At 40.3% G+C, this 25,311-nt stretch overlaps 4 protein-coding genes across 7 annotated transcripts in view; all 4 read right to left on the bottom strand.

The window, feature by feature from the left end:
* Window positions 1–25,311, bottom strand: part of irf4a (interferon regulatory factor 4a) — a 122,290-nt gene that overhangs the window by 66,906 nt on the left and 30,073 nt on the right. For 3 of the 4 annotated variants that reach the window (XR_009128974.1, XM_058066248.1, XM_058066247.1), the window contains exon 9: window positions 5,050–5,168. Coding sequence is in view for 3 of the 4 variants with exons in the window: in XM_058066248.1 (XP_057922231.1) it covers window positions 5,050–5,168 (119 nt within the window). In the remaining variant the exon portion in view is untranslated. Of the gene's footprint in view, window positions 1–3,120; window positions 3,323–5,049; window positions 5,169–25,311 lie in introns of those variants that run through there. The other variant, XM_058066246.1, reaches the window with a different exon arrangement.
* On the bottom strand, window positions 1,151–3,023 carry foxc1a (forkhead box C1a). Its single transcript, XM_058066251.1, has one exon. The coding sequence runs from the start codon at window positions 3,021–3,023 to the stop codon at window positions 1,593–1,595; it is 1,431 nt and encodes a 476-aa protein (XP_057922234.1). The 3' UTR covers window positions 1,151–1,592.
* On the bottom strand, window positions 8,915–11,293 carry LOC131125089 (forkhead box protein F2-like). The gene is made up of 2 exons (XM_058066257.1): window positions 10,152–11,293; window positions 8,915–9,320 (listed from the first exon to the last, which is right to left on the bottom strand). The coding sequence occupies exons 1-2, from the start codon at window positions 11,059–11,061 to the stop codon at window positions 9,130–9,132; spliced, it is 1,101 nt and encodes a 366-aa protein (XP_057922240.1). The 5' UTR covers window positions 11,062–11,293; the 3' UTR covers window positions 8,915–9,129.
* LOC131125091 (forkhead box protein Q1-like) lies at window positions 12,393–13,939 on the bottom strand. Its single transcript, XM_058066262.1, has one exon. The coding sequence runs from the start codon at window positions 13,790–13,792 to the stop codon at window positions 13,004–13,006; it is 789 nt and encodes a 262-aa protein (XP_057922245.1). The 5' UTR covers window positions 13,793–13,939; the 3' UTR covers window positions 12,393–13,003.

Here is a 25,311-nt window from a genome sequence, read left to right as displayed (position 1 = left end):
CCTTATATCAACTTATTCGTCGTCCCTCCCATGAAAAACGATTCCACTCAGCGGCGCTGATTGAATTTTAGATTCCTTCCTGACCTGGAACTATTCTGTGAGCACGCCATCAATCTTTTGGACTAACACTACATGTTTGTTATTAGAGCCTCAGGTACACACACTCTATGTGATGGCTTTCTATGAGGTTCCATTCTATATCACTGAGCAGTCGTCAACATGTGGCACCCTTTGCTTGTCCCTGGTATTGGAACGATGTGTGTGTGTGTGTGTGTGTGTGTGTTGCTTAAATGTGATGAGCACTATGCTGTTCCCAAGCGGCCTACATGCAGTGAGAACACCTCAAGGTAAAGCAAAAACAGAATTTAAAGTGTTATAATTAAAATATAAAATCAAGTCAGGTGAAAAAAAGTTTCTTATGATAAGATATTATTGTTATTATTATTTTAAAGATCAAATTTCATAGGTTTTTTTAAGGTGTTTGCTTGGGGAAAATGTAAAAAAAATACATAATACCAATTAAAAACATTTTATATTGTGCTACAAAATAAAATGTATTATGTTTTTAAACACCATCCCATATTATCTGTTATTTAACTAACGCCTGTATGCTTTTTTTTCTTTTTTAAATTACATATTTTAAATTACATCCTAATAATTGTCCATCTGCTGTCAGACAGCATGGCCATAATTCAAACATGTATGTATGTTTTGGACTATACATTTTTGACAAGTGTGCTATAGGTAAGCACTAGTCAGCACATAGAGCCACCAAAAACAATGTTTGTATTATTAGCCGCCTGGTCAGCAACATATAGAGACGTACCACTGCTTTTAGACATTAATATTAATATAAGAACAGGTTACATTAACTCTTATTGACTGTTCCTACACAAAAGTGTCTATTTCCACATGCAAAATTATGATAACATTATCATAATTCAGCTGTTTTTGCCTTAAACTAAGCATAATTATATTTTTGTGGAAAAATATAAATAGGTGTAATATTTTTCTTATTTATGTTAGGTTATTTTAATTAAATGAATCCACATCGATTCCCATAACATCATGAGGTAGGCCTCATCCTTGTAAAATATCACCAGCCTGTCTTTAACCGCTGCAACAAACCAGTCTTTTAAACCCTTTAAGCTCACATAAAATGACAATTTATTAAACAAACAAAGCAAATCCTTGCAAAAAAAAACAAACAAACAAAAAATACTTATGAACATGTGAAGAATCTTTCAGATAGTAGGGCGATATACACGTTCCTTCAGTCACTTTTATAATGGAACAATTTTATGGTCATTCAGTTTAGAAGCACTGTTTTTTTTCTTGGTGTTTGGTCCATAATAATCCGGCTACAGTTTGGAAATAAATTACTATATGCATGTTTAATATAGTGTATAAAGCCACGAGAGCAAATAAAAAGAAAGAGAGACTTACGTGTTATTTGTGGTAACACTGTTGTTAAGAAATACCGAGATCAAGTCTTTTTTTTTGTTGCTTTGTGTCTCATATTAGTCCATGTTTTGCTGCTAGAACGGGATCATAGTGTTCACATACAGTAAATGCGGAGGCTGCTTTTTGGATCAGAACTTGCTGCAGTCATACACAAAAGCTCCCGAAGTGCGATAGATGGACTGGCTGGGTGGGAATGACATCTGGCAGCTGTTATTCCCGTTCACCGGTGAATTATTCAAGCCAATTCTCTGGGATTCGAACATCTCTCGCACCGAGTGGAAGTTTTGCTGCTGCGTCGGGTAAGCCGCGCCGAGATGGCCCAGGTCTCCGGCCTGGTTGAGGTACCAAGAGGTCAGCCTCCCCTGGTGGGCATGGTGGCCATCCTGGCCGGAGTTGAGGCTGCCGTGGCTCAGGGAGGACGAGGTGGTGGTGACCGAGTAGTCTGGCAGGGTCTCGTCCACGGTGGTGCTCGGGGGGACCAGGTGGCTGCTGGCTCGGTCCCCGGCATATAAGCTCATGGCTTGCATGTTGCAATGGTAGGTGGCGTTGGAGGTAGTGGAGATGGAGTTTTGGTTACAAGGGGAGCTATACACGGATGTCTGATTCGGGGAGTAGCTTAAAGACAATGACGGGGCGATACCTGTCCTTGTGGGGGCACCGAGGCTGGGGGGCAGCTCAGTACTCCCCTGAGGGGACCCCCGGAGGGAGGTCATGATATTGTCCACGCTGAAGCCCTGCGTGGAGGCCTGGCCGTGGTGCTGGTGGTGCTCGGACCCCTCCATGCCCATGGATCTGTTCGAGGGGATGCTGTGGGGGCTCCCGCTGGACATGCTGCTGCTGCTGTCCGGGCTCTCGATTTTGGGCACTGCGCTCAAGGAGGGAGAGTTGGCCTGCGGGGGTGTCACGGCACCGTTCTCGGTCTTAATATCCTGGATCCTCACAGGCTGTGTTCCGGCCTGCGCGGACTGCTCCTGGTCCCGGGACTGCTGCCTAGGCGGCAGGTCCTTCTGGAGCCGCTCCTCCTTCTCCTTGAGCACGTCCTTCTTCTTGAAGCGCCGTCTCCTCCTCAGGAAGCTGCCGTTTTCGAACATGTTGTACGAGTCCGGGTCCAGGGTCCAGTAGCTGCCCTTGCCGGGTTTCTTGTCATCGCGGGGCACTTTGACAAAACACTCGTTGAGAGACAAGTTGTGTCTGATGCTGTTCTGCCAGCCTTGCTTGTTGTCTCGGTAGAACGGAAACCTCTCCATGATGAACTGATAAATCCCGTTCAGGGTCACCTTTTTGTCAGGTGAGTTCTGGATCGCCATGGTGATTAGAGCAATGTAACTATACGGAGGTTTCACCATATCCTTCGGCTGAGGCTGAGGTGTGTACGGTCCATACGCCCGGGCCATGCTGGCTGGGTACTGGTCGTGAGCGGCGTGGGTGTACATGTTCATGGGTGCTGGCATGCCGGTGTATCCCCCACCGGCGGCGGCCCGGTAGTAGCCGGGGTCGCTGCTGATGTAAGGCACGACGCCCAGGGAGTTGGGGCTGGAGACGGAGTAGCGCGCCTGCATGACTTCTGGTCCAAAAAGTAGGGGAATTCTCTCGAATCCTCTGCTCAAAACAAATCACAGCTCCTTGCTTTAAAAAAAAATGAACCAAAAAGTTTCTTTAAGCCGTCCCCATCTCAGAACCGCATTGAAAAAGTTCTGGAGTTTGGACATCCGTCACCACGCAGGACTTTTGCGCAGTTAAATTCTTTCCTCCTTTTTGCTGCCAGTGAAGCTCCTCCTCGCTCAGGGCCGCCGGTCGTCCAATAGGAAGCCTAGCAAGGGGGGGTTCTGGGTTCTGGGAGGGAGACCGAGCCAGCCCACTTCGGGCCCAGACGTGACAGAGCAGCCAGAGTCAAGTCACAACAATCAGATGAGAGGAAAATCGATTTATCCTCCAAATGCAAGCAGTTGTGTAATATTTATTTCTCTATTTATTCAGCATCAGCCATCATAATGTGAATGATTTATACCAGCATTGAATTGACGTGTAAGACAGCAATAAGAGGACGAACTGTGTGAAAAGATGAGATCAAAGTCGAGACTGGGAGGAGGGAGGAGAGTCATCTTCATTAAGGGAGGGAATTAAAAGGCGAGTTTGGGCTCAGAGGTGTGAGGATTTGTTCATGAGTGGGGTTTAAGGGGGACAAATGGTGTTAACGTTTGGTCTGAGGGAGGTTTGTCTTCTTTGAAAAACATGCAGCACACAATACACACACGTTGGAGGCGTTGTTGGGACGACTTTGCATATTTCCTATAATAATCCTAATGAGGTTCTGCACTGCGGTGCATCTAATTTATCGTGTAGGTTATGCATGCATGTTATATTATATGCCGTAATGAAAGCATGCGGCATGACTTCCCATTAATAAAGAAAAATAAGGCGTGCGTGAAATTGTTAATAATCATCGTGAGGCAAAGTTACACTCCTAATATCAGTGTAAGCCTCTGCATGTCGTCTTAATTAAATGTCCGTGCGGCTCTCCGACGGTTTCTCCTTACATGGACCCGGGCATGAACTTTTTCCACCGCCCCGGGATGTTTGCACATGTAGTCCACGACTGGCCTTCTATTTAATACCACAGGCCTTACCCACCCACAGCCCCCCTTAACTCCTGTACAATAGGGGGTATTCAGGGATTCATTCATTCATTCATTTTCTACTGCTTATCCTCACGTGGGTCGCTGGGGTGCTGGAGCCTATACCAGCTGTTTTCGGGCGAGAGGAGGGGTACACCCTGGACTGGTGGCCAACCAATCACAGGGCACATATAGACAAACAACCATTCACACTCACATTCATACCTATGGACAATTTGGAGTCATCAATTAACCTAGCATGTTTTTGGAATGTGAGAGGAAACCAGAGAACCCGGAGAAAACCCACGCAGTCGTAGTCAGGGAACTTTTATTGATCAAATATGAAAAGTTTAATTTAAAATTATACATTAATATATTGTGTGTTGATATTGTAGTTGTTGGAATATCCAAATGATGTAGAATTAAAACTAATTTATAATAATACGTGATTGATTGTACAGACCTGAGTTAGCAAATATTTGTTTTTCAAGTAACCACGTTGCCATTCAGTGGTTAAGAGAGTTTCTGAACCACAAAATCAAAATCAGTAGTGTAGTTGAAATGTGACAGGAAAGGGCGAAGGGAGGTTAAATAATGAATGCGAGTTTGGCTCCCTCTAGTGTCAATAAAGTAGAAGGTTTTCTACTAAAGGGGGAAAATTACCAGTCAATATAATTATATTGTACTTGTAAAATGAATTGAAGATAGTTTCTAGGAAAATATATGAAGCTAATAATGTGCATTTGTACATATATAGGGATGTCTAGGTTAGGGGTGAGGTGGCTGAAAATTAATAATTTATTATTATTTTCTGTATGCTATCTGGTCAAGGTGATCCATTCCATTCAAAAGTACACGAAACACAGCAAGGCGTATGCACACTTAGACTCTACTACCATCTCTTGGTCAACTTTAGTATTACAGCCAGTGTGCAACATGTACAGTATGTCAAGGTAGGAGCAGAACTGACCTTTTGATGAACAAATAAAAGGTTCTGGATTCTCCCTGGTGACAGACCACTGATATTTCCATTGTGTCAGCATCATCCAATGAGCTCCACTTTAATCCAGGGCAGTTTCCAGTTAGAACCTGCAGAAGGGGCATAAAGAAGGAACCATTATTTATAAGAAATAGAATTGTAACTAATATTTTGGCTATTATGACTTTTCAGTACCACGTTAGGGTGACAAGGGGATGCTTCCTCATGACCCAACGAGTTAGTAGGGGTGTCACGGTACAAGACAATACGCAACACAATGTAGGAGACAGGATATAAGTTTGTGTGTTTAGGCTGCACGGGTGCAGAGGGGCGTGGTCACATGGGCACAGGTATGTGTGGGAGCTTCCATACACATAAGCCAAAAGTGGCGTGCACATGTTTGTGTACGGAATGAGGGAAACCCAGGGAGATGTAATTTTATGTTGACCGTGTTGTCACACATTTACATTGCTGTTTTTGTACACATTCTTCATTCGCTTTTTCACATTCCTTATACTGCTGCACACCATCTGCCATAACATCACATCTGACAATATATTGCAATCTACTAATATCATTTCTACTACGTTACTCTCTTCTGCACTCTTGTATGCTAGTGGCCCCGCCTCCACCCACCGAGACAGAACAACTGTATGACTGACATGGAATGTCCATGGAACAAAATGTGCCAAGGTGCTGAAACCAATGCACACATTGCAGCCTCTTCCTACCTGTTTGGAGGCGGGAGATGAGGAAAACAGGCACACATACACATGGCAATATATTGAGGACAGCAGAGTTAATTTTCATTTATTAATAAATTGTCATGTTTTAATCTTGCAAGATCTGCACCCCTACAATTTAGCAAGGGAGTTTTAAATCATCCTGGTTAGATTGTTGTATGAATTAATGTATACACAATAATTAAATGTAGAGCCAGTGCATCTGATACAGTATGTGAAGTTTTATATCGACCATTTGTGTTGAAATTCTGCATCTCAAAATTAATTATTTTTGGTTTAAGAAGGGGGTTTTGTACACTTAAATGTCCCTTTGATTCATTATCATCTGCAGAGATCATTAATAGTCATTATTGAAAATAACATTGTAACACAATACTGTCACTGTTTTAAGGACGAAATGAAACACAAACATTGATAAAGCTACACAAATGTCAACAATGTGTGTTTAATGACAACGAAAAGGAAGGGAAAATGGTATTAGTAATAAAATGCTTTACAGTGTAAAACAATCACTGATACAATCAAGGAAACATATACAGCATAGGATAAACTACAGGGCAACGCAGTAAGATACGGTATGCTGTGACAATAGAGAGAGAGAAAAAGCTTAGACATACACTAGAAATGTTTGGAATATGTGGATGGAATATGTGGATGGACTATGTGGCGGCTGGGATAGGAGGCCGGGGAACTGATACTGTAGAGGGAGATGCTAATTAGTGGGTTCCAGTATTTTACTACGTAGATCAGAAGGTGCAGCAGCATTTTGGACCAGGTTTTCGGTCTCCACCTTTTTGATATATTGAGGTATGCAAATAGGGAGTTGTACTGAAAGCAAGCATTTTTATCCTGAAAATGCAATGTTTCTGAGGTAAAAAAAAAAAAAAAAAAAGAAAAAGTAAGTATGGGTCATGGATGCAACATGGCATTCAAAAGCTCATTACTTGATTAAAAATAACCCCAAGAATTCACAGATCCGAGCGCAGCCAAGAGAGGCAGGAGTCTTTACCCAGAAATTTGCTGACCATGCAGTTCTTATAATAGCAGACAGACATCATCAAGTGGTCTGTTTGATTATGTTTTTTTTTTTTTTAAAGAGGTATAATTGAATGTATAGAAGTGATATAAAGAGCAGTTAAAAAGGGACTGATAATCATGCCAATAGGAAACAAAAAAAGAGTAAATTATAGTGGACCTAAAACAGAACCTTGTGGTACTCCATAAGAAAATGTGGCAGAAAATCTGCAAAATAATTTTAGAAATGTTATTGATGTAGGCTAATCAAGCAGCGATTTTGTACTGAACTTTTTCCAGAATGAGAATGTCCTTCATGGCTAGGATCTCCATAGTTTTCTGGATGGAAACCAGACGATAATTGATCAGATGCTTCAATTACCTTTTCAGCAACATACGTATGTACAACAAGGAATAAATGAGGATATGACCTGATTCCAATTGCTTAGTTGTTACTAGGGATGCGCTGATCGATCAGTCGCCAATCGGTATCGGCCGATATCAGTGAAAAAGCACGGCATCAATATCAGCCGATACTTGCTTTATAATGCCGATCAGCTCCACCTCCGCTGCAGCATCCGCAACAAGCATGTCTGCCTCATGTGGGACTTCTAGTCTTTGTGAGTACGTATACGTAGGTAAGTTTTGCACCCTGCAAAACATGCCACGAAAAATGCGGGCACTTGGCAGGGTGTGGTGCGTTTTTTAGGCTTGCGGTGTAAACATCCATCAGGCAGTGGTGCCCAGGCAAGCCTTGTTTCCAACCCGCTGTACTTGCAAGAGTGGGCAAAATTTGGGGATGAGTACAACCTCAATACGGATTTGGGAGCATGCAGACACTATGTAGCACTTTTAGTGCAGGAGGTACTTTCGTTATGTGCGAGGCTGAGTCGAGGTACAGATGACGTGTGACATGTGTGCCCTCTGCAACCACTTATGACTCAGTGAGCACGCACGTGGTGGGTGCACGTCAGTCTCGGCACTTCCCCAGTTCGGCTGTCCACACCTCGTGTGGACCATGACGAGTAACCGTGTGTGCCGTGCTTGAGTTTGTGCTCACTGATTTCAGCAGCAATCCCCACATTGCCGAAAGCACAGTTCAGACGTCAGCGGATGCGGCTGCAGGAGCACAGCGGAGGCGGGCAAACTTGCTTTTTATTCAGGTTTTCATAATGTGAGGAGACTAGAAATAAATGAATTGTGAAATACCAAATGTGAGTTGTGCATATCAGCATTTTGTTCATGTTCTGGTTAAACAAGCATATTCACTATTTGGCTTGAAATAAGCAATGAAAATAAATGTTTCAAAAATTAGTAGCCATTTTCAATTTGCAAAAGTAGCTCTCTAAAGAAAAAAAAAACATCTTTGGTGACCCCTAATATAGCCATGTAGTACATTTAAACATTTACACGTCACCTAAGTCATTGGTATTGGATGGGCCGATATTAAAACCCTGATCAGCACATCCCTATAGTTGTTCCATTTTTCCATAGGGGTGAAGGCAAGAACAGTTTCTAGCTATATTGGACTTATTGGTTGTTCTTTCCAGACAATAACTATTAAAAGGTAGAGTTAAGCGTAATATGCATTAAATGGGGCAATGGGGTATGGGGTCTATGGGGTCTAAACTTTGATCAAAACAAAGGCTAAAAACAGAACATGGAATTGTAGTACTTGTGGATTACACAACTCCATACTGGAACTTTAAATACGGGAATACCAGACTATGGCGTTTTGTTCACTAGATGGCGACAGCGTCTCTTCAGAGGTCAACGATCCCTTGTGCGAGCCGTTTGGTCAAAGTTGGAATTTAAACGGTTACATTCAAAATGTATAAAGATGTGTGAATTTTCAGTACAAAACTGGTAGGCTGATAAGTCAACAATGTCATAAATAAACTGTAAATAGCAAAAATGCACCATCACCCTTGATACTGTGAACATGGATTAAATACTATAGGAAATACTGAAACAGATTCAGTTTAAACAAGCAAATTAGTTAAAAACTTAATAATAATAGAATGGAAAACGCATTAAATTCATTAATTAGTGCAAGTAATAGTATATTTAATTCAAAGTATGAATAATGACACAGTTCAGAAATAATACGTCCCTTTAATTATAATTTTCAACAATATTAAGTGCATGGATTAACATAAATGTATGTTTTTTTTTCCCCGGGAAATGTCCTGAAAATGGGTGCAATCAGTCGGTCGGTAAGTCTATTGAGAATGTTGACTATATACATCACATTGTGATATATGGTCGCCCTTCAAGAAGAAATGTAATATATCACTGATGATACGGACGGTGGTTACATGACACACGGCTTCACGTCCTGATAGGCACTCTGATGATGATGATGCAGCTGATGATGATGGTGGTGATGATGATAGTAAGAGGTGCCAGTGCTGGAATGGAGAGAGGACATCCCATTGAGGCTTAAAACGAAATCTTTCCTGTCGCATACTGGAGAAGAGTGGCTGGAGTATCGAGACAATCCAGCTGCAAAGAAAAAGTCAAAACACATTAAAAAGGACTGCTAAAAAAGATTAATACATATAAATCATCGAGTATCATTTAAACACATCGACTATACATTTTTTTAATGTAGGCCTTAAAGTCTTAAATAACTTACATTTTACTTGTTTGCTTAAACAAAAAAGACAATATTTACCGTTTATTACAAATACATTTAAAATCATACGTAGTTTTTTAAAGGAGGAAAAATGCGCACATTTGCTGAGAACGTTGGAGAAAAAAACATTAAATAAAAAACAGAAAATATTAAGCTGTATAATTAGAAATAAAATAAATAAAAAATAAATACATATTTATTTAAATAAATAAAATAAAAACAAAAATACATTTTTCAGAAAAGGAAGGAGGGAAAAATCACATATTGGGGATTTTTTAAAATTAAAGATGTTAAAAAAATAACGGGGAAATTACGTTAATGTTATTAAAATGTAATTCGTAATTGTTTATTATGATCCACATTAAGATGGATTTAGTCTTGAGAACGTCACTGCAAGGTTAATGTTGCATTTCTTTAGTAAATTGTTTAGCACCTGATAGTCATTTATAAGTTTTCCATAAATAGTAATTATAGTCGTAATTTACTGGGTTTTATTTCAACACACAACATACAATAATTCAATAATAATTAGTATAATTGTGCAACTAATAAAATATCCACTCGTTTAGCAGTTTTAGTTGATATAAACACTGTATCCAACACAATAATAATAATGATACATATAAATACAATACATTCATTCTAATATTTCTGTGTATCATTTTGATGAAAAAAGAGCATTGTGTCTTTTAAAATACCTGGAATGTCAGTAGAATCTCGTCCATTGTGGTGCAGGTAAGATTGATCCAGAGAATAAGGCGACATCCCGTGTGTGTGCAAAGCAGCGTGCGCACTGCTGTTGCTGTTCGAGGTCAGAGTCTGCTGCTTGATGTACGAAGGCACTGCAGGTGAACTCCAGTGGGGGGCTGCGTTGCCGTACGGGCTCTGACAGTCCAAAGGGCCCACCATGGCCGGGGAGGACTGCAAGGAGCTGCCTCCACTGTCCGGGCTGCAGTAATCCGCGTTGGGGGTCACCTGGCATGCCGCCATGTATGACGAGCTGGAGCCAGGGGACACATGATGGCCCCCACCGAGACCCTCAAAGCCTCCCGCGTTAAAGTCCAAATTGTAGCCGTTGTGACACACTAAAGGGCCTGATGCTGACTGGAAATCAAAGTTGCCCCCAAAGCCGATGGTGTTCATCATCCTGTACATTGGTTTTAAGGTTTGGCATTTCCTGCGAAAGCCCCGAGGTCTACGGCGAAAGGAGCCCTCCTCGAACATAAACTCACTACCGGGGTCAATGGTCCAGTAGTGGCCTTTACCCGGTCGACCGAGACCTTTTGGTAATTTGATGAAACACTCGTTGAGGGACAGGTTGTGTCTGACAGAGTTCTTCCACCCCTGATAGGACCCCCTGAAGAAAGTGAATCGGGCCTGCAGGAACTGATAAATCTCGCTCAGTGTGAGCCTTTTGCTCGGTGAGCTCTGGATTGCCATCACAATGAGGGCGATGTAGGAATACGGGGGCTTTTCTGGGCGCCTCAAACCCGAGTTCCCCCTCTTGCTTTTCGCGTCTTGCGCACTGGCCGCCATCACTGCTTGCGCGCCGGCAGCCGGCATGGAGCGCGCAAGGTTCGGATCCAAATGGGGGCTCTTGCTCGCCATGGATGCACCACTAAATCATCTTGTTGAATTCAAAACACAAATCAAAACCGATGCAGGTCTTCGTCATCCATGTCTCATGCTGCTGGTCCCCAAGCCGAAGATAATAAGGAACTTCCAGCTTCAGCTCCTTTTCCTCGACTCGGTCCATTGCTGGCCACTAAAGACCCTCAACCAACTCTTCTCCTGCCCCTCTCGACCCTTACAATCCCTCCAAGAAGTCATCGGGAACTAAACTCCCTCCCATCTGGACACGATCCAGACTAGAAGCCGGACGCCAGGCTGTGCATGCGTAAAAGACCAATCACCCACCCCCCTCCTCCCTCATCGCCCTTCCCCTCATATGCACACTTCCACCGCTCTACTTTCAACAACTCTTTTAAAAATCTTTGAAAAATCTCAGAACTGGACACACATTTTGGGTATAAATGGCGGAGAAAAAAAGTCTGTTCAAATGTGTTTACATACTGATAAGAGATATAGCAAATAAATTATAGGTTACATTATTGTGATTATTTTATTGCGTGTAAGGTGACCTTGGGTGTTTTAAAAGATGCTTTCATCTTCCGGATTGATTCCAGAAGATGAAACAAACTTGTTGCAAACAGCAGGATGCTCATGACAGCACTGAAGCTGCGTGAAGCTTTTCAGCACAAAGATGTGAGTAGTAAAGAGCTAAACTGTATTAAATGTAGCTTAATATTGTCATCAATAACAGTAAAAGCTTTGAGTCATTTGTCAGGAAATAGGAACATATTTGCATATTCACACTTGTTAGTAGATCATAATTAATTAATTGAAAATTGTTTCTGGGGAAATGGTGGTAAATAAACATGGCAATGTAAAGAGCAAAAAGTACATACGTACATATTCACCTTTTGTTAAAATTGAAATTAAAATAAGTGCAGTATACGATAGGGTCCCAATAGGGGGGTTGGGTTTGCCTTTGCCCCGCCCCCAAAATACGTCCCTGGATGGATGGGCATCAAATTATGATTTTAACACACATTCGTATCTTTGTATTGGACCATATTAGCATATATGTGAACTCATGTAAATAATAATGTAATAAATTAGAATGTATTTGGAAGGTTCATTTATTTTAGTAATTCGATTCAAAAAACAAATCATATATTCTATTGATTCTACAGGGAGTGAAATATTTCCAGAATACACTTAATTAAAAATAATAATTTTTATTATTAGTATACCTACAAGTAAAGGACTGGTTGTTGGTTAAATGAGATTAGTACTCCTGAAATCAAAAAACTCGTTTATGAGATGCAGCTATATACCTAAAATGACGATAAAAATCCCAATAAACCGTGATATTGTTAAATACGTGAACATGAACCCTTACATACGATAAATATAATAACACAATTAGATGAACAAAGAACGTGTTGCCGTGTTTATTATTAAAAAGCGCTTTTAAAAAGCGCTCAGGAAGCACCCCTGCGCATGCGTACAGCGTACGCACCAATCAGTGAATTAATTTTCATTCATACTTTAATTGCACGAAACCAACACATGAGAATATGATATTTTCTTGCTGCAGTGAATAAGCTTCATTAAATATTATAGTGCAGGTAGGGTCATGCAACACTGCCAAACTGCTTTTTGATTTTGATGTGAAATATACGTGACAACTTTACATATCAACATATAGTTTTTATTTCGCTGCAATCAGTATATCGTAAAGAAAGTGCAAAACGGCCAGCTTTAAATATTTACAATAAGTAACAGTTATGACAAACCACAGCTGGATGCGCAAGCAAAACAAGAAAATACATGACCAAATAAAGAAAACTGCCACAAAATGCCACCAAAATCATGTCAAAAATAATTATCATAATCACCACCGGTTTCCTTCCAGCACCAGTGCACATGACTTATGAAGAAACATGAAACATGTAAGAATGAGTCCCATTAATGAATGAAGGCGTCACAAAGTTTGTAAGAGAAGACCACCTATTGGCGCATGCGCAGGTCCAGGGTCCATGCGGTATGGTGGTTTGACGTGAGGTAACGAGGCAGCAGGTGTATTTAAATACTGTATCATTATGCCGGTATAGTGTTCCACATGGGACACAAGTGGCAAAACGTTGTTAGAATCCCTCCTGAAGGGTTTACTGAGGATGGTGTCTATTGTAAAGGAACTTGTAAACTTCTTAGCGTTGCCTGTGAGGTCGGTGCTCGGCGGTGCGTCCTGTGCGGGCTCCAAGCTTTGCTGCTGCTGCTGCTGAGTGGTCAACCTGACGTTGAGGCGCTTCCTTCTCCGCCTGAACACGCCGTCTGCGAACGTATACTCGCTGTTCGGGTTCAGCATCCAGAAATTGTCCTTCCCCCACGGCCTGGACGGGTCGCGGAGCACTTTGTGGAAGCAGTCGTTCAGAGAGAGGTTGTGGCGCACCGAGTTCCTCCAGCCGGTGTAGCTGCCCCGGAAGAAGGGGAACTTGTTCATGAGATATTCGTTGATTTCGGCTAGGGTCAAGCGTCCAGAGGGTGAGTCCCGAATAGCCATGGCGATGAGGGCAATGTAGGAGAAAGGTGGTTTGGGTCTCCTTGTGTACGGCTTGGATTTGCCGCTCGCGGGGCTGTGAGCCACAAAGTCTCCATCTGAGCCGAGCTCCTCCTCGGCGGCGAAAGGCGAACACTTCCCACCCTCCGGAGCCTTGAATGCCGCAGCCGACTTCATATTATGATGGTTTCCGCACAAAACCCCGAGCTTCATGCCCTTCTTCTTTGAGGAAGCCCCTTCTTGTCTTGAGCTACTTGGATCCGTGCGCCAAGTCTTGTGCGTAAAGCGAGTTTAATTGGTTTGGGTGATTTGCGCTACCTGTGAGCCCCAACACTCTTCTCACCTAAACCTGCTTGTGCTACAGTTTATAGCTTACCTCAGGACCAACCCAAAAGGGGCGGGGTTTGTCTATTTATAAAGGTCTGTACACTGGTATATTGTAAAATCAAATTTACATATTTGATATGTTTCTGTAGAAATATTTAACCGTAGGAACATTATCAAAAATATTATAGGCATCATATTTTTTTTATGTTGCTATGATTAACAGGTGCTCTTTTTCCTGCCTTACCTGTGCAATATGACCTGCATTTACACCTGAGACTAGCAGGTGGCGTGTGGTTCCACAGGTGACCTATTCAGTGGGAAAACACTCACTTCAGCCCACATAGAAACCAATGTTGTATTTGTTTCAGGTCTGTGCCAGTGCCAGGATAGAAGAGTTATCTAAGAAGACACATTGTGATTTATTTTCCTTTGTAATTAACTGGCTTGTTGTTTGAGAGTATTTTGGAAACGGGAGTTACCTGTGAAACAGTCCAAAGGGAAACACCTGCAGTGCGTAACTTTGACAGCATACTGTCTTGTTGTAGCAATACAATGGTAAACTATGTCAGTTTAAGTCAAATCTTTTTCAACAAAAACGTCTACCAAAATTCTTCTTCACTGTCCGTGTATTGTTTTCAATTGAACGCAACTGCTAAATAACTTACCACGGGGCCAAGGAAAGATACAATTTGATAAGTGCAGAAATGGCGTCTGTATGGCTCATCTTGCCAGGACTTATATGAGAAGTCATCAGCAACAATACATTCCATCTTGGATTAGGATGAAGAAATCAAGGAAAATAATGTTCCAAAAGAGGTAATGGTGTTTACAAAACAGAGATGAAATGATCAAAGATGTTTTAATAGTCCACACTCTCTTTACTCCCCTCCTCCCTTGTCACTACTCACTGTCTTTGCCAACAAAGGTAACATTCATGTAAAATGTTCATTTATCAATTGTATTTGTAATGTATAATGATTTCACATTGTTTTCTGCAAAACAATTCTTGATAAAATTTATTTTTTGTTAATATCTTTGATGTCTGGAACACATTCATTGGACGGTTACGTTATTTCCTATGGGAAAAATGGACTCGGTTTTTGTATGTTTCAGATTTCACTTGACATTGTGGAAGTAACTGCTAACAAAAACTCAGGTACAAATGTAATTTGTTCACTTCCGGTATTTAAATAGTCACCAATGGTTAACGCTTTCTGAAAGAATATAGAAACCATACCAATTGCCATAATTCTTATTCGACTATTCCATAATTTCACCCCACATATTGATGTCTAGGAGAATTATACTTATACTTCCTGGTTAGATTGATTACATTCATATGCTGCTGACAGTTCACAAGGTGATCATATGTCATCCAAATTCCCCAAACAGTATGCAGTATGTGTGTATGTCTATATAAACAGGCCAAACCAGAGACAACAACATACTAACTGCCAAGAAAGGTGCTGTAGACAATGTACTAAATCAGGCTGGAGCCATTAAGCTGATATGTCTCAAAGATATTAGCTCATATGAAAAAAAAAAAACCGCCAAAGTCCAACACAAGGGCCATGGTCGACCTCCATTTTGTTTGTTATTCAAATTATTTATTCTAATAAGTGCTGAAGTCTTTCGTAATTTGATTTTTGAATTTGAAGATTTATTATGCACATTTTATTGCATATACTATATATCGTACGTTTTGTGGCCATATTTATTACATGTTGGGATACTTGCAAGGACTACAAGTAAATGTACAGCACACAAGAGTGGTGCAGTCAGCCAAATTTTCAATTATACGAAGCCTCAACAAAACCCCCAAAATAATAAACCTTTGTTGAACAATTGCATTTTCATCCCCCAATAAGAAAAATGTTGCCCGCTCCGTTTGAAACGCATGCAGCCTGGAAGGTGACTGATGTCAGTCATGACTCACGAGGTCCGTACAAACAGATGATTTCTAAAATAAGCTCTCACTGTAGTTGTTTATGGAGAGAGGAAAATAGGCCTACAGTGGTTTGTAAAAGGATTGTAATACAATCTATGCTACTTTTCTGAAACTTTATCATCTTTGTCTTTAAGTCTGAAGTATGCACTCATTGCATCGTTTGTTTTATCAAACGAAAAAAAACAGGTCGTAATTATGAGTCCTTGATAAATTGGCATACATGTATGTGGGTCTGCTCCATCTCTGTGTATTACACAGGCTGGATGTCAAGAAGGGTCACTCTGCATATGTCTGTGCGCATTGGCTCTATATGAAATGAACACAAAAGAGAGGGGGGCATCTTCTCAACTATTAAGACTCTTTGTGCCTGTCGTGGAGTGCTAGCAGACGCGAATATGAATCAAGGCACAAAGGCGATTGTTACCCGAAAGCCACAGTTCCAGTGTGGATGTGCAGCACTGCCTTGCTACTGACAGTCAACGCTTACTGGGGCTTTTGTGCCTCCTGAGCTGCCATAGCTTGTGCGGTGAAGTTGGCAATGTTTTATTGAGAGCACATGTTAGGACGTAAAAGGATAGCTACCCTATAAACTCCTGCAAATTGTGCAGTTTATCATATCCATTATTTTTACAGAGCTCAAACTATACACTACACAACTGTGTGTGTGTAAGTCTTTATTTATATAGTGTCGCGTCACTGGGAATACTTTTGCTGTACAGTTTTTGTAAATGGCTGGAAAGCACGTGGTTAGGGCTCACATAGTAGTTGGTTAATATTCTGCATTATACGTTGGTAGTGTCTTGTCTGTTTTATCCACCTATTACGTTGCCGTGTGTAGTTGTTTTGACACCACGAGTTGGAATGGTGTGTTTATTGGTGACGCCCGGCCATTCATAGCTAATATAGTATGCCTCAAATAGGTATACTACACTTGAGTACAATCTTGTCGCCCTAATGTCACATGACACAATGATCTTTGAATGATTATCTTTTTAGTCAAAAAGATTGAATATTGGTCAATAATAAATAGCACATCAAGGCAAAAACAAGCAGACTGAGAAACAGCTTCTTCCCAAGAGCCATCACCACCCTGAAATCAGACATACAACGTACCCGGTCATTAGCATAATGCAAATGTACAATATTTCCATCACTGCCTCATCATATTTATTTATTTAACAACCCATTACAATACACTCATATGTGACTTTACTCATCTGTATACACCAGTCATTATTTGCACTATGACCCATTTATCATTGCACTAAAATTAATATATCTGCTCCTGCATATGCTCCTGTGCAATACTATGTGTATATTTTGGATATCTTGTATATATCTTGTTAAATTGTCTTTTTTACTCTACTTTTATATACTTTTTTTTTTTAAACTTGACTACTGCACTGAAAGGAGAAGCTCTCCAATCTTGTTGTACATCTTGTATAATGACAATAAAGGCCATTCCATTCCATGCCACTCCATTCCACCGCTGCGTTTCCCCAAACTACGGTGTGGGCCAAGGGTCAAACAGGACATGCGCACGTTGCACCCGCATTAAAAAATTGGATACCGATGTATCCTTGTGGCATATAGCCCAAAGCTAGCAGACTCTACTGATGATAAAGTACATAAACGCCACCTGTTAACATATTCAACATGCTGACGATGGCCACACCATCAATGAATGAGCAAAACACAATTCTAAATGGTGTATTTATTTAAACACATTGGGAACAGCAACAGTCAATTATGAATCATTATATAATTTTAATAATCATTTTAAATGGTTTTATTAATTTATTTAATACATTAAATTTCTTGTATTCTTTATGCTATATGTGATACTGTGCTGTTTAAAATTGACAAGACAACTTCAGTGAAACCTTTGCAGCAAATTCCACACGGGGTCTAAAAATAACCCTGTGAAGACGTCTACCTGTCTAGGTTTCAGTTTTGCATAAGTCTTGCTTCAGGGTTTTTTTTTTTTTTTTTTAGCTGTCTATACAAACAAATCCTCTTTGCGTGTGAGGCAGCCGTTAGTTTGTGGGGTCAAGATGATTTCCAGATGATTACGCTGCCGAAAACATAAACAGTAGCCTCGAAACTCCACAGGATGCATTCAAAGGGTCAAAATAAAAACACAATTTGATGGTAATGTTATAGGCGTAGCTTCATGTTATTTAAAAACCTTGAGAATATTTCACACTATTTGACTTACTGTACATCTACTGTAAGTCACATAACATGGTTCTTACATTTATTTGCCCATACAAGTTCTTGTGTTTTTTGTTGTAATCTTCTAATGCACAAATAATGTAATAAATACCATCACACTTGGAATTCTGCTCTTTTCCTTGCACTTGTAACATGCGTAACGTTGGGAAATCTATTTAAAGAGGACTGTTCTTTCATGTTTGTGAATAGCATCAAGGAAAGACGGTGTAAAAACAAGCCCGTTCCTGCCGCTGGTTTGGGGAGTTTCTATTTCCGTATTTTTCACTTCAACACAATTGAACTGACAAACACATGGGAACACAAAAACATTGTGAGTATAAATAAAAGGATATTGCCAGGTGAGGGGAAAGTGGGATTACTATAGATCTGATACCTATGTCACTTGAGATACAAGGTACTATAAGACAAAAAACATGGCCATCAGTTAACATGTAAAACTATAGAGAATGTTTAACTTATAGGTGAATGAATCATGGGGTTAAAAACACAGCAATAAGCTTACTTTTCATACAAATGAGAATATAATGAGGGGATTATTTTGCAACAGTAAGACCGAACACGCAAAAAGAGATGAAAGCATTAAAAAGAAGGGCGATTCAGTTTCTATTTATTCAGTGCAAGGTTTTGACGGTCTAAGCAGGTACGTATGTGCTAGGAGTCTTGTAAACAGTCAGTGACGAGCTGTAGGACCACAAAAGTGTTATTACGACAGAGAGAAAAGGCGGATAAACATTTATATCTGAGAATCTATGGCAGGCATCCAAGTGCTGGCTCCAAATTCAAATTTGACAAAGGGATTCCCACTGATTCTACTTAAGGCACATAAACATAAGAGTATTTGAATGTTAACTTGAACCTTTATCATCTCCTTTGATATCAGTTTTGAGACACAATGACCCAAAAACAAGGATAATAAAAAGTGCAATAATGCAATTACTATGAAGGTTGAACCATTACATATTTGCAGACTTTTACAGCTTTATCATATAGTATGCTGCAACCTTTGCACTGAGCCTGCACCAACCCAGCCTACTAGTATCTTTCCTATATTATGTTGACTTGAAGATGAATTCCTATATCTTTCAACACATTTCTGCTACAATTGCCTATAACTAGTACCTTTACCATAGTACCAGATTACTGGTACTGTAACAGATTACTGCCATGTAATGGGACACACCTACTCCGCTGAGAAAGCCCACTATTAAAAAAAGGGTAAGAGGCGGGGAACACACTGGACTGGTCGCCAGCCAATCACAGGGCACATATAGACAAACAACCATTCACACTCACATTCATACCTATGGACAATATGGAGTCGCCAATTAACCTAGCATGATTTTTGGAATGTGGGTGGAAACTGGAGTACCCGGAGAAAACCCACACATACACGGGGAGAACATGCAAACTCCACACAGAGGAGGGTGGAATTGAACTCGGGTCTCCTAGCTGTGTGGTCAGTGCACTAACCACTCCGTCACTGTGCAGCCAGGCACATTCATGATGATATTACTTAAGTATTTGCCATACTTTGGTGGTTTTAAACATTCCCGGAATGTATTTCCTGGGCACACTGATTTCATATAGGAACATAGAAACACTACATGTAGCAGTAACTTTTCCAATCTCAAAATTTTTTTTGTTTTTTTTCCCCATCAGAATCCCCCCCCCCCCACCCCCACCACATATAACACACATTCATTGACCCTAGCAATGTATGAACGCACAATAATAAAATCTTCAACATGATAACACACCATATAGTACAGCGTGACATGACATCAGTGCACAATGGTGTCGCTCAGTGTGTGTACAGCAGCACCAACTTTTGCAGTCAACTTGTTACTTGTTTTTGGCGCTTATATAACTTATATTCCTGTATATATCCACACTGTATCATAGTCACTTCATTGCAATACTGTACATATTACTGTTATTATATATTGTCACATCCATACTGTGCATACTGTTTATAATCTGTATAATCTGCAATAGCCATATTATAGTCATTTATATCCCTGTATATATCCTCACTGTATTATAGTCACAGCCTGTTATAGTTTGTACACAGATCTGTCCATTTACAGCTCTATTCTATTTCTACATTTACTTACTACTAAGGTACTTATAAAATTGCACTTCTGGTTGGATGCTAACTGCATTTTGTTGCCCTGTACAAGTGACATGAGCAATAACAATAAAGTTTAATCTAATCTAATCTAACTGTTTTCCAAGTACATTAGTACATGCGTGAATATAGAAACGAGAGGCATTAACTTTAATTTATTTGTAGAAAGGTGCTTAATGAAATTAAGTACATTTTCTTGTATTTACTTACAGTGCAGCCTTGTCACATCCAATACGGCAGCAATATTGACTTGCGTACGCTCAGCACTACATATATGGTTTTGACAACAGTGCTTCCTGTTTCCCCAACTGTTGTTGTAAATAGCTGCTAAATGACATGTTTAGAGCTCACATAGTTGATTTGATGGTCATTTTTAATTATTCATTGGTAAAGTCCTGTCTGTTGTTATCTACCAATTACGCTGTAGTGTGATGTTTTTCTAAGCTCTTCGACAACGTGAGTAAGACTGGTAGATGGAATGTTAACCCCACCCGAGATTTCTATGGCACTGGTAAGCTGTGTGATTACTGTGCTTGCTAAGTAAAGTGTTACCTCTTTCTCACAGGCTTGTGAGCGGCACAGTGTTAGCTACATTCATTCATTCATTCATTTTCTACCACTTATCCTCAGGAGGGTAGGGGGTGCTGGAGTCTATCCCAGCTGTCTCGGGCGAGAGGTAGGGTACACTCTGGACTGGTCGCCAGCCAATCACAAGGCACATATAGACAAACAACCATTCACACTCACATTCATACCTATGGACAATTTGGAGTCGCCAATTAACCTAGCATGTTTTTGGAATGTGGGAGGAAACCAGAGTATCCGGAGAAAACCCACACATGCACGGGGAGAACATGCAAACTCCACACAGAGATGACAGAGAGTGGAATTGAACTCGGGTCTCCTAGCGGTGAGGCCTGTGCGTGTTAGCTACATTGTGCAGCAATTGAAGCAATGTCTATGCAATGTTGCAGTTTTGCATCATTGGTCCTGAAAGCTCAATACCAGCTTGCATTTTAGGGAAAAAAAACAATACCGATGTTGGACGATATCACCTTTTAATGCCAATATTGAGCCAAATATTATCGGTGCCCAATAATTATATACTATACGTATATCATAGATCATCTTCTTTCTGCAGGTGTTACTTTTTCCACAAAGTAGGACTCCAATATTAATGATAAATGATATCTGTAATATGTAGTAATATGTAGCTAGAGCATACACAACCTGCTTATGACATTCTAAATACGTTTTGTAACATTAGAACGCTGTAGACATGAAATAGCACCCCTATAGTTACCTTTACACTTGTATTACTCCATATAGTAGACATAATGGTAGAAAATAAGCAATCTTAGACAGAAATAAGATCCGTGTACTTCTTGGTGGCAATTTAGTGATATCTAGAGACCGGTGTAGAATAGTACTCTACTGTTGCTGGTTGTGATTAAGAAGAGACACACAATGCATGATTCAAAAGCAAAGAACACATATGCAATGAACATTCACACTTCTGACGGCCATTTTCTATGCTGTCAACATGCGGCCAGTACTCAGTTAACAGTAAACTCGAGCTAGCTGACGTCACACTTGTCACTTCCCAGGCCTCACTTCTGAAAGTCACAGATACTGTATTACATTTCATATCTTTAGAATGCCTTATATATGTATTTTTGTTAATTTCGTCACTTTTATGTTCAAAAAGAGGTTCCCGCACACTGTGTCGCTCTAATTCATTAGTTTATTTAGATAACGTTTCGGTCCATTTGACCTTCATTAGATGTATTTTATGTTTAAAAATGCTTCATTTTGGCCATGAATACATACAATTTGCTTAATGATACGCTTTTTTGTACTAATAGGCAGCATTCAACCAAAAAACAGTGATCGTTTATTGATTTTTTTTGCAATGTAGCAAGGGATAACTGTACAGTATTTGCGGAGTAGTGTTCACCAACTACTGTTGCAGCATGCATATTACATATATTTAATAATTCCTGCAAGCCAATGTTGTTGTATACTAGTAAATTGTTGATTTTGTACTTCCTTCTGAGTGTCATATTATCTTCTGGAGCATATCTATTAAGGTAAAACACTGTAAAATTTAAACAGCTAGGAATTTAAAGGCTTGTACTGTCATCTATTTGCAATAACAGGTAGCAATCATTAGTACAGCATGAAATAGAAACTAATGTCAAAGCTGTCAGCGGGGCTTAACCTTTCCCCAAAACCATGTTCAACTCGTTTCACATGCCTGAAGGCTTCCTTAAGTGCAGTGAGGGAAAATACACCAAACATCTTCAGTCACGGTGTCCCCCTCCAGTGAAGATAATGTCATGTTACTCCAACTACAAGACCGGGTAGGGTTATTCCCGACAATGAGAAATTATGACACAAGGAAAAAATGTATTGCAAAATAGATTACAAAAAAAAAAACACCCTTCGGGTAGTTAAAGGTCCCCCCCCTCACACAGGTTTAACAGCGTGCACACATTCAGCTACTTGGATCAATGTTAATAACAGGGCAAACACAGCCTTGTCATAAAGATTTAATGTACTGCAGCTCCCAGGATAAGTGTCTGTTTGGCTGCCATTATTTGTTGCTGTAGTTACTAGGGATTTCTTCCCTGATTGAATCGCCATGTTTCTGTAAACACTCCAGGGTGAGATGAATGTAAAAAATATGTATTATTAAGCTCTGAGCTACAGAGCAGTAATTTTGTCGTGTTTCCATTTTAGTTCTTGTTTAAAATATTTTTGTGATCAGAATCCTTTATGCTCTATGACAAATGTTTTCAGATTAAAAACTACAGCGTGCTTCTATTCGAATCCTCTGTGCCTTAAATAAAAGGCAATGTCTGGTTCTTATTTCTTGGTCTCTGGCACATTCCATAAACACATCTCCCAGGTGGTCTGCAAGTGGAAGTGAGTGTGTGCATGGGGGTGTGTTTTGAGGGGGGGAAGAAAATGGAGAAAGCCAAGCTATTGATGGTGGAATGCTCGGCACAGCCAAACTCAATCTGACAGCCTTGCTGAATTATATTTATTTCCAAAGCCGTATGCCTCCCGAGCTGTTCTGGATCAGTCCGCACAGGTGGACCTGGGCTTAGCACACAAGGCGTGTGAATGGACAATATTTACAAAATCTGTGATGAATGTTTGCATGTTGGGCACAATTAAAGTAAGATGAATACTGCTTTGTGTATCATAATATGGTAAATTGTGCTTTTAACAAGTTGGATACACGCACACTAGCAATTTATACATAATGCATGCCAGGGTCTCCATGTTTCAACAAGTCAAAGACTCCTTAATACTTTTTAATACCATGAATACATTTAAAGACCAATTTAACATCCATACTTTTTTTCACATGGTGAATATCTAAAATCTATCTAAAATATATCCCTATTGTAATTTATTTCTGCTTTCATTAATATTTCAGTACTGCCATGCTCTGCTGTAAGACACCATAGCATGCACACAACATACGAGCTGGTGATGCTCGATAAATTCTGACTGGGCTGCATTTTGTAGCTATGTTAAGTCATGAAAAATCTAAACATTTAGCAAGACTGAATATGATGCTTTAAATAAAAGCAATTTTGTCGAGTAGAAGGAGACGAGGCCTTTGAAATAGGGGTGTACAGATCAGGGTTTTATGCTGCTGATACCGAACCAGATCATCATTGTCTGACACCGTTCACATACATAAAGTATACATGTTTAAATGTAATACTGGTTATATTAGGGATCACAAAGGTTTTTTCTTGTGAGAATTACTTTTATAAAATGAAAATGGCCAAGAGCTACTCATTTTTGTAACATTTACTTTCATAGCTTATATCAAGACAAACAAGCCAATATGCTTGTTTTACCAAAATATGAACGGGATTGATCTTTTCACACAAGCTATTGATTAATAAAATGCTGGTATCCACAACTCACATTATGTATTTCACAATGCATTTATTTAGTCTTCTCACATTATTAACGGAAAACCTGAAAAACAAGCAGTTTTGGCCGCCTCCGCCGGGCCCCTCCAGCGGCATCCGCTGCATTCTGAACCGCAGCTGCAGCCAACTACTTCTTCTGTGCCCTCGGCACAAAATGCTGGCACACACCGTCAGCTTGGCACCAGTGCGCACAACGTGTTTTTTAAGTCACTCATCACGGTCTATGCGAGCTGTGCGCAGTCATTGGACAGCCAAACTGGGGACGTTCCGAGACTGACGTGCATCCACTACGTGCGTGCTGAGTCAGAAGTGGTTACAGAGGGCACGCACGTCACACGTACTAATCCCCGAATTTAGCCGCTGCCCGATGGATGATATTGTAAGCCTCAAAAACCCTGTCAAGTGCCCCCCCCCCAAATGCCATACCTCAGTGATCCATTTTTTTGTGGCAAGTTTTGCATGGTACAAAACTTACATCACTCTCATGCAAAGTTAGGGCCACTAATGTCTTTTTGGATCTTCTTCTGAGCACTTTCTTTATATTTTCCTCACCACTGTCCTGGGATAGGTCATGGAAGCCAAGTCATGGTAAAGAACAGAACCAAGGAACGAAATCTGAGCTAATACGAAATATAATATGGGGAAAAAAGGACAACATTTTCATAGTCATCCAGTTTAAAATGCAAATAGCTGCCACATAGTAGTTAATGAAATTGCCTTTCCAAGCCTTCCTTGTCTAGCTTATAAGCACTGAAAATTCATGTATGTCTGCCACACAGACATGTCAATGAAGGCGCCATTTAATGGAATGTCACCGGTCCAGATGTCTCACCGGAGCATTCATTTGTTTAATAGGCTGTGACAGACAGATGCACGTTTCATAATTCATCTTTGTTCTGTGTGTCAGGGTGCAGACAGTTCTTTCCCACCACCTATTTTAGGGTAGTCTGGGAGAAAAGCATGTTAATGATCATCATGATAACAGGTGTTGATGCTCAGAAGATATGAATGTACTGTATGTTAAAGTGCTAATAAAAGTTATTATTTGAGCAGTGCATTACTGTCAGTTGGAGACGCACATGCCTCTGCTGTGCACGCAGACATTAATTTGTTGAGTGGCATGCATTTTCACGTC

Source organism: Doryrhamphus excisus, chromosome 3, assembly GCF_030265055.1.
Source record: "Doryrhamphus excisus isolate RoL2022-K1 chromosome 3, RoL_Dexc_1.0, whole genome shotgun sequence".
Classification (NCBI taxonomy): domain Eukaryota; kingdom Metazoa; phylum Chordata; class Actinopteri; order Syngnathiformes; family Syngnathidae; genus Doryrhamphus; species Doryrhamphus excisus.
This window is presented reverse-complemented; position numbering and strand designations above follow the sequence as displayed.